The sequence below is a fragment of the Corythoichthys intestinalis genome, chromosome 10 (genome assembly GCF_030265065.1).
Source record: "Corythoichthys intestinalis isolate RoL2023-P3 chromosome 10, ASM3026506v1, whole genome shotgun sequence".
Lineage (NCBI taxonomy): Eukaryota > Metazoa > Chordata > Actinopteri > Syngnathiformes > Syngnathidae > Corythoichthys > Corythoichthys intestinalis.
This window is the reverse complement of record NC_080404.1, coordinates 52691255-52701683: the sequence shown is the minus strand read 5'-3', so window position 1 is coordinate 52701683 and position 10429 is coordinate 52691255. Positions and strand designations below refer to the sequence as shown.

Below are 10429 nucleotides of genomic sequence, written 5' to 3'. Positions count from 1 at the left end.
ATGCCACAATGGCAAAATCAATTTTGCCACATGACAAAAAAAAAAATTGCCACAATGGCAAAATCAATTTTGCCACATGGCAAAAAAAAAAATTGCCACAATGGCAAAATCAATTTTGCCACATGGCAAAAAAAAAAATGGCCACAATGGCAAAATCAATTTTGCCACATGGCAAAAAAAAAATTGCCACAATGGCAAAATCAATTTTGCCACATGGCAAAAAAAAATGCCACAATGGCAAAATCGATTTTGCCACATGGCAAAAAAAAAATGCCACAATGGCAAAATCAATTTTGCCACATGGCAAAAAAAAAAAAAAAAAATGCCACAATGGCAAAATCATTTTTGCCACATGGCAAAAAAATAAAACGCCACAATGGCAAAATCATTTTTGCCACATGGCAAAAAAAAAAAAAAAATGCCACATGGCAAAAAAAATGCCACAATGCCAAAATCAATTTTGCCACGTGGCAAAAAAAAAAAAAAAAAAAAAAAAAAGCCACATGGCAAACTCAATTTTGCCACACACCAAATACCACTTTTCATTCTCGGCCCTGCTGCATTCTCTTGTATTAAAATTTACAGTTTGAATGGGAGTTTGTGTTAAGATGCTCTTATATCAATGGCTAGGGTTTCAACTTCACGATCCAACAATAACTCAAGCGCCAATACGCTTCTCCAAAAAAATGCAAACGGTCGCCTAGGACACCGATTACCATAATCGTTAACTAGTTTAGCAGTCCGTGATAAGTAGTCACGTCTCATCAACAAAGAACACAAACAATGCAATTGGCTTCATTGAGTCACCTCCAACAGAGGCACACAGGATCTAACTCTCAACATTTCGTAATTTTGATTCAGCAACCAAACCTGAGTGTAGCAGTGAACTCTCTCTTTTGCTCTAATCACTGGAACACAAACACACAGCCTCAAATTACACATAAACAAGGACCCAACCGGGACTGCACATACTGTACAGTGGTATGAAAAAGTATCTGAAACTTGGGAATTTCTCACATTTCTGCATAAAATCACCATCAAATGTGATCTGATCTTTGTCAAAATCACACAGATGAAAGAAAAGTGTCTGCTTTAACTAAAATCACCCAAACATTTATTGGTTTTCATATTTCAATGAGGATAGCGTGTCTCACCTATCTGTCTTCGCTGTGTCCAGGTGAGCCCCTACGCTACACGGTGACTTTCCACCCTTCAGCCGCGGACGGCCGCGGAGCAACGTCGCCTCGATTCGCGACATGGCGCACGGCCAGCCCGATGTGGGCCATATGTACGCGGCTCCCTACGCGCACCTCCACCCGGCTCCGCCCCCGTACGATATGTACCAGGAGGCTGGCAACGGGGCGTACCTGGCCGCGCCCGCCTGCGCCGCATCCTATCACGCGGCTCCCCCGTATAACGGCGTGCTCAAAGCGCCGCCGGCAGCGGACTACGGGGCCTATCCGCCCCAGGCCGCCTTTCAGGATCGAAAGTCTGTGGCGGCATACGCCTTGGACTCGCTCCGCGGGGTGCCCCCGTTAACCCCACTCAACACTATCAGAAATTTCACTATGGCCGCTCCGCCACCGCCGCCGCCTTCCTCTGACGGACCGCCCGTCGCCGCCTTCCCGGCCCACCAGAACCTGCCGCTAAGGTACGGTAAGCCTTCTCAACATTCAAGCTCAATTGGAAAATCATCATTATGGACTCCCAGAAAAAAAAAAAAAGGCGGGGGGTACGAAGGTTTCTAATTGACTTTGGCTAGCTTGTTGTTAACTTAAAGCTGTTTTAGGCCTGCACATAAACTTCATAGTGATATTGACGGGACACGGGGCGATTAATAGGGGGCCTATCTCAGTCAAAGCTGATAGAGTGGAAACACAGACAAAGAGTTTTTTCCGTTGAAAAGTCTTGTGAATAAATGCTTAAATCCCTGAATTCTTTATAGATATTGACGTAAAACAGTCGATTCATTGTTAAAAAAAGCAAAGAGCCAGGCAGTATTATTTATTTTACGTACATATGTCGAAGTTGCTGCTTGTCTAAGTCACTGCGGCGCCGCCTTACAACAACAAAGAGCTTTTTACATTGAAATTCTTGTGAATAAATGCTTAAATCCCTGAATTCTTTATAGATATGGATGTGACACAGTCAAGATTTTTGGTTAAAAGCAAAAAAAAAAAAAAAAAAAAACGCGCAGTTAGCATTTATTTTACGTAAATATGTCAAATGTGCTGCTAGTCTTCAAGTCATTGTGACGCCGCCTTGTCACCACAAAGAGCTTTTTACGTTGAAATTCATGGGTATAAATGCTTTAATCTCCGAATTCTTAATAGATACGGACGTAAAACAGCAGGCAGTATTTTTTAGAGATGTCCCGATCGATCGGCATCCTATTTTCAAAGTATCGGAATCGGCAAAAAAATATCGGACATGCCTTTTTTTAATATATTGAAGGAATTTAGTCCTCCCAGCCCAAACCCCATGGGGAGGCCAGCAACAGAACGGAAATGTGCTCCGCAGCTCGACGCCCCCGAAGAGCCAGGCCAGGAGGAAGCCAAACTCCGCGCGTTCCTGTGTTAACCCTTTGCACACTGACTCCATGTTTCAAAAGCTTGAAGAACACTCGCCGAAAACAGGTTGACAATTTATTTGTCGACAATGGTAAAAAACAAGGCAAAAACAGACGACGGAGGGACAATTCTGGATCCAAAACAAGGCTACATGTTTCCGAGCAGAAGAAATCTGTCTTATCTCAGTGTCCAGTCTTTTTGAAGTCTTTGCTGACGCGGGTCTTGTCGAAGGCGTTTCTGGGCGTTGCTTTTGGGCCGCCCCCGCTGTGGCCGGTTTTGGGCGGCTTAGGTTCGTGCGCGGATTGGGACGCCCGCTATCAACTTTGCTGCCCAGGCTGGTTGTACTTGTTTTAGGACAAAGCGCTTTGTCCTTGGAGTTTGCTGGGAGAGCAGATTACCCGAGTTGGTGCGTCACTCTTGTGATAAGACGGCATTGTGTATCTCTTCTATTTCTTCTCATTAAACTATGGTGTGCTATTTATTTTATATTAGTAGTGTAGTCCTACCGTAAATATGAAAATGATACTATTTCCTGATTAATTATATTACGTGTGTTAGACTAATGCAAACAGTTAGACGGTGCCTACGAAAACCTGTACCATATGTATGTGTTAGACTATATATGTGTTAGACTAATGCAGACAATTATATGGTGTGTGCGATGACGATATCGTTTCTCCTTCAATATGTATATTTTTTTAAATAAATCGTTTTCTAATTGTATTTAATATTACAGACATAATATGTTACACTCATCCAGAGTCTTTAGTTAAGGCTTAAGGTAGGGTTATCAAATTTATCCCGTTAACAGCAGTAATTAATTAAAAAAAAAAAAATTATAACGTTAAAATATTTAACGCAATTAATGCATGCGCTGCACGGCCCACTCACGCATTGTCACGTTCAATCTGTAATGGCGCCGTTTTACCTCTATATAGCGCTAAAAGGCAGCGTAAAATGAGTAGAGTGAATTTTGGCAGCCTTTGGAGCCTTTTTTTAATTGGCTAAAGCCCTACTATCCCTCTCCCTACGATTAGAAACATCGTAGGAAGCAATGTGGGGAAGAAAGGTAGTAAATGATCTTTTTCTTAACACCCTATCTTATTTCCCAACGCAGAGAAGATATGTCAATTGGTAGCACTACGCACAGTCATGGGTGCACTTCCCATCATGCATTTGGGCAGAACAGATGGCTACAGTATCATTTACTGAAAGCTCAACAAATACACTATATGGCAATATTTAGTCACAATATACAAAGTCACATTTATCCTTTAAGAATTATAAGTCTTTCTATCCGTGGATCCCTCTCACAGAAAGAATGTTAACAATGTAAATGCCATCTTGAGGATTTATTGTCATAATAAACAAATACAGTATTTCTGTACTGTATGTTGAATGTATATATTCGTCTGAGTTTTGTTCATTTTTTTCTTAATGCATTGCCAAAATGTATATGATCGCGAAAAATTATCGGGAATGATTGGAATTGAACCGGGAGAAAAAAAGAAAAAAAAAAAAAAAAAGCAATCGGATCGGGAAATATCGGCAGATACTCAAACTAAAACTATCGGGATCGGATCGGAAGCAAAAAAACATGATCGGAACAACCCAAGTATTTTTTATTTTACGTAAATATGTCGAATGTGCTGCTCGTCTAAGTCACTACACGGGCCGATTAATAGGGGGCCTATCTCCATCAAAGCTGATGGAAACACAGACAAAGAGCTTTTTCTGTTGAAAAGTCTTGTGAATAAATGCCTAAATCCCTGAATTCTTTATAGATATGGACGTAAAACAGTCTCGATTCTTGGTTAAAAGCAAAAAAACGGGCTGTTAGCATTTATTTTACGTAACTATGTCAAATGTGCTGCTAGTCTTCAAGTCATTGTGATGCCGCCTTGTCACCACAAAGACCTTTTTACATTGAAATTCTTGTGAATAAATGCTTAAATCCCTGAATTCTTTATAGATATGGACGTCAAACAGTCTCGATTCTTTGTTGAAAGCCAAAAAAAAAAGTGCAGTTAGCATTTATTTAACGTAAATATTGCGAAATATGACGCCAATGCCGTAGCGGCTAATTTCTCCCATTGTTTTTTTTTCACATTTCAAAATGCATGCATGGTATGAAAAATATCATAATTGCCTTGAATCCTTGAACAAATCACTCCTGAGACAATCCGTCCTGTTTGTATGCGGTTCAGCTTTCATACTTTTTCAACCTAAATCTGGCGTTGGATCGCCGAGTGTGTGTGTGTTTGAGAATAACTCTTGATGTGGGCAGGCCCCCTACTTGAAGGCATCGCACAGTATATGACGGTTGTGACCTGTCAATATAATTATGAAGTCTATGGCATGTAGTAAGTAACAATTAAGACATAATGGATGACAATGTCCTCCAAAACAAATTCTATTACATCTTCCTGACTTAACTGTAGTCTACAACTGTATTGGTTTAAGGACATAAAACTTGTTAGAAGCTTTATCAAAAACTTTAAGTATAAAGAAAACAAAAAAATTCTCAGTACACAAATCAGACAAAAGTTTTGTTCATTCAAGTAAAAACAAGTCATGCTGATTGACATTTTTTTTCTTGTGGGCAAAGCGCTGATATAAATTGTGTCAATGACTCATTTATACGGCTGTAACTAACGATTATTTTCATAATCGATTAATCGGACGATTAATTAAACCAATAATCGGAGAAATCACTTTTTAAAAATTACCTTAAAGTTGTTTTAGGTATGTAAGTAACAATGAAGAGAAAATGGACGACTATCTTCTTCAAAAATAATATTTTATTATAGCTTCATGACTTTACTGTAGTGTACAACTGTATCGATTATTACATTCGTAGGCCATTAATTTATTAATCGATTGGTGGTTGCAGATGTTACAGATGTCCTAAAATTGGCCAAAATGTGTATTGTTTTTCAAAATAAAGCAGGATTTTTGTTCATGTCCTACTTTGACTTAACAAATATATAATGAAGAAATGTGATAATATTTAGACCTGAGAAGTTATTTGTATGTTATACTTTCAAGAATTTAGACAAGTTTAAGGTGAAGGTCCTAAACAATGAATTGGTTATCAAAATAGTTGTCGATTAATTTGTTAATCAATTAGTTGTCGATTAATTGTTGCACCTCCACTCATTTATTTTCTTTAAACTAAACAACAAAATCGAATGAGGAGGCAGACTAATAAATCAGTTCTCTTTATCAAACAGCTTTCATAAATACAATCCAAATCCAATTTCAAAGCACACTCTCTTGTATGACAATTTACAGTTTGAATAGGAGTTTGTGTTGAAAGGAGACTAAGTTGTTATATGAATGGGATGTGTGTGGCGTCTCTATAAAGAAATGAGACAACTTTACTATCTAACAATAACTCGAGTGCCAATACAAACGGACACTTAAGACAGTAATTAGCATAATCGCTAACTAGCTTAGTTGTAGTAACGTCTCAACAAAGAATAGAAACAATACAATTGGCTTCATTTACTCACTTCTGACGGATGCACACTGGCACAAACAACACAAATGACAATTAACTCTCGAGACTTTGGAATATTATTGATTCTAACCCCAACCCAACAGCAGCAACAGCAGTGAACTCTTTCTTTCTTGCTCTAATCACTGGCACGCACGCGCAGCCTCACATTACAGACAAACAAGTACCAAAAAGGGACTGTTCACACCTGCCGGCAAAAATCAGTTTAGGGCTGCAGCTATCAAATTTTTTAGTACCGTAATTTTCGGATTATAAACCGTGGCTTATATTCCAATGCGGCTTATTTGTTGATTTATTTGACAGCGGCATCATAAGTCAGTCATAATTGTGACATGACACTATCATGGGCATTAATGAATGCTTATAAAAGATGTCATTAGGTGTCATCCATCAAATGATGTCACTAACTCCGTTTATCTCTTTATCTCGGATCTTTTACAACCACTCAAAAGTAAGCTAATTTGCCGGATAACACTAAATGTCATCTGTTATAAGCATTCATTAATGCTCATGACAGTGTCATGTCATAATTATGATTGTCTGATGGTGCCACTGTCAAATAAAGTGTTACCAAATACCATAACTAGCAATTAAACAACTGGAACAGTAACTGAAGAATTAATTAGCACAAAAAATGAGTTTTGATTGTTATTTACATCTAAAGTGCTGCAATGCATGCTAGGAGGCATACTGGACATTGATGACAGCTGCGGCTTATCTATGAACAAATGTTGTTTTCGTGTCAGATTTGGTGGTGGCGGCTTATAGTCAGGTGCGCCTTATAGTGCAAAAATTACGGTAATCGAGTAATCGACTGAAAATTCTATCGATTAATCGAGTAATCGGATAAAACATTTTTAGGTGAAGAGCAATTATAAATATACACGAGAAAACAAGATATTTCATCTAATATTGAACCATTTTCAGTCAATCAATGTCTTTATTTTCGATGTACATTGTTGGAAACAGCCAACAATTGCATCTCAGTTGTAACTAGAAAAAAAAAAAAAAAAAAAAAGACTAACTCACTTTCATTCAAAAAACTTTTAGATGTTATAAAAAAATATATTTCTTACCTAACAATGCCATTACGCTTGATAACACACATCACTTAAAAGTTAGGTGTTTTTCCCCACGTGTTCCAATTGAATTTCTATTTGTGTCAAGCTATTTTTAAGTTAGTCTAAAGTGTAAGTCCTGATAGGATTTTGAGTTTTTGCAGTGTTCAAAATAAATGTATGATACCTGCTGTATTGGAGCACATTAGGAACCAGTGCTACTTGGTGTTTTATCCAACAATGACTACTGAGCTAAAATTGACAGTTAGCATTATTAAGTTTTTATTTTACACCCTCATCACTCTACAGCGCTATGTTTTCACAGATTAAATAAAACCTGTGCGTAAGACACGTTAGCCACGCATCGACAGTGGTCATAATTAATAGAAACCTAGCCCTCCGCGGGGCTAACGTTACATGAGTGAGTGACAGTAACGTTAATCTTATTTAGAGCTGAAACAAATACTTGAGCAACTCGAGTAACTCGAGTTTAAAAACTGATCCGAGTAATTTTATTCACCTCGAGGAATCGTTTAATTTTGCCAGCTGTAAGCATCACGTTTTGCCAGGACTACTTTTAATTCGGGACAACGCGCTGACGTCACGTGCGTAGAGGAAGAAGCAATAAAAAAAAAAACTTACCGCAGCTGACAGCCGCTACAAACTACGCCGACGTTGCTAAAAACTACACCCGCATGATGCTAGTAGCAGGTAGTGTCCGATACGTCTAATAGATATCGCATGCATTTAGGACTAGATGCGAAATGACAGACTCAGCAGTGTCTGGGCCACGTTAGTAAACAGCCGCCATCTTTAAGCAGTAGACTTCTCATCACTAATAAATATAACGTTACTGTCACTCGCTCACGTACCGTTAGCCCTTCGGAGGGCTAGGTTTCTATTGATTATGACCACTGTCGATGCGTGGCTAACGTGTCTTACATACAGGCTTTATTTAATCTGTAAAAACAGCGCTGTAGAGTGATGAGGGTGTAAAATCAAAACATAATAAAGCTAACTGTCAGTTTTAGCTCAGTAGCACTGGTCCCTAATGTGCTCCAATACAGCAGGTATCATACATTTATTTTGACCACTGCAAAAACTCAAAATCCTATCAGTACTTACAGTTTAGACTAATTTATAACTTAACTACGACTTAAAAATCGCTTGACACAAATGGAAATTAAATTGAAACACGTGGGGAAAAACACGTAGCTTTCAAGTGATGTATGTTATAAAGCGTAATTACATTTTTAGGTAAGAAATGTGTTTTTTTCAATAAGATCTAGAAGTCTTTTGAGTGAAAGCAGTGACATTTTTTTCTAGTCACATCATAGATGGAATTGTTGGCTGTTTTCAACAATGTACATCGAAAATAAAGACATTGATTGACTGAATATGGCTCAATATTACATGAAATGTCTTGTTTTCTCATCTATATGTATAATTGCTCTTTACCTAAAAGAAAAAAAAAAAAATGTTTTATCGGATTACTCGATTAATCGATAGAATTTTCTAGAGATGCACGATAATATCGGTCACCGATAATTATTGGCCGATAATGGCAATTATGACGTCACACAGATAATCCAGATAAAACGAAATTCAACCGATAATGCAATCCGATAATTATATACTTGATTTTGCCTCAAAATGTGCGCAATCAACAGTTTTGTCCAATTCTGCTAGTTTTAAGGAGGTGTTTTTGCAGTGTAGTAATGTGATATATGTTAGGAATAGCTTACTTTTAAATGCATTTTTGTGCAACTTGGGTGTTTACTCCTTAAGTAATTGTTGCCAAAAGCTTACTATTACACAATGTCATTGCCATTGTTTAGTTGTTGGAATTTACTACTTGTTCACATTTGAGTAAAAAAAAAAAAAGCACTAAATTACATTTTTGCACAGTAACATTTATCTTTGTATACTTTAAAATTTTACATACATATTTGAATAGAACTATCAGTGTGACATTATCGGTTATCGGGTGGGAGGGGCAGGTAATTATCGGTTATCGATATCGGTTGAAAAATGTATTATTGTGCATCACTAGAATTTTCAGTCGATTACTCGATTACTAAAATATTCGATAGCTGCAGCCCTAATCTTATTTATTAGCGCTTAGAAGTCTACCGCTTTAAGATGGCGGCTGTTAACGCCGCTGACTGTCATTTCGCATCTAGTTCAACATACATGTGATCTCTATGAGACGCATCAGACGTTACCTGCTACAGCCGTAGCATCATGCAGGCTAGTTTTTAGCAACGTCTGCGTCGTATAGCGGCTGTCGGCTGCAGTAAGTTAAAAAAAATTTTTTTTTAATTATTGCTTCTTCCTCTACGCACGTGACATCAGCACGTTGTCCCGCATTAAAAGTAGTCTGGGCAAAACGTGATGCTTAGAGCTGTCAAAATTAAACGATTACTCGAGGTGAATAAAATTACTCGGATCAGTTTTTAAACTCGAGTTACTCGAGTATTCGTTTCAGCTCTAAATCAGTTATCAAATTAGTTGGCAACTAATTTATTAAATCGATCAGTTGTTGCAGCCTTAATGGAATTGAATTCCAATTTGTGTATATGTATCTATTTTTTTGTCTTTGTTGGCAGGCCCATCTTGCGCCCGCGCAAGTACCCGTGCCGTCCCAGCAAGACGCCGGTGCACCAGCGCCCGTACGCCTGCCCGGCCGAGGGCTGCGAGCGTCGTTTCTCGCGCTCGGACGAGCTGAGCCGCCACCTGCGCATCCACACGGGCCACAAGCCCTTCCAGTGCCGCATCTGCATGCGCGCCTTCGGCCGCAGCGACCACCTGGCCACGCACGTGCGCACGCACACCGGCGAGAAGCCCTTTTCCTGCGACACCTGCGGCAGGAGGTTCGCGCGCAGCGATGAGAGGCGCCGACACCTCAAAATTCACCTCAGGCCCGCCAAAGACAGAAGAGGTCACGATCCCTGACCCCTGCCGCCGCCGCTGACGACATCTCAGGGAGAAAAAAACGCACGCCAACGAGCCTTCTTGGCATTTCCGTGGCTCTATGCAACGGCATTTACTTGTTAGCTGCCATTGACAGGTGTAGATGTCCAATCCATTTGGACTGAGGGAGACCCCTCCCAATTATGAGTGATTTGGAAGAAAAAAAATAAATGATGCTTTTTCCACAAAAAAGGGTTGTGGTTTCTGAACAAAAAACGTTTGGTTTTTTTTATATTAAGGAGAAATAATAATCAACAATTTGTTTTAAGTGCTCCCCCCCAAAAAACAGCTTCTGGTTACTGAAAAAA

General features: G+C 39.1%; 1 protein-coding gene across 1 annotated transcript; it reads left to right on the top strand.

Moving 5' to 3' along the window:
• The first annotated feature begins 1256 nt into the window (after positions 1–1256).
• egr2a (early growth response 2a) lies at positions 1257–10103 on the top strand. Its single transcript, XM_057847580.1, has 2 exons — positions 1257–1651; positions 9758–10103. The coding sequence occupies exons 1-2, from the start codon at positions 1257–1259 to the stop codon at positions 10101–10103; spliced, it is 741 nt and encodes a 246-aa protein (XP_057703563.1).
• The last annotated feature ends 326 nt before the right edge of the window (positions 10104–10429 follow it).

What these genes read in the sequence shown, in the direction of transcription:
- egr2a (XM_057847580.1), top strand. Translation starts at nt 1,257, where the DNA reads ATGGCGCACGGCCAGCCCGATGTGGGCCATATGTACGCGGCTCCCTAC. An exon ending in CACCAGAACCTGCCGCTAAG is followed by an intron (nt 1,652 to 9,757) that starts GTACGGTAAGCC and finishes CTTTGTTGGCAG; the next exon opens with GCCCATCTTGCGCCCGCGCA.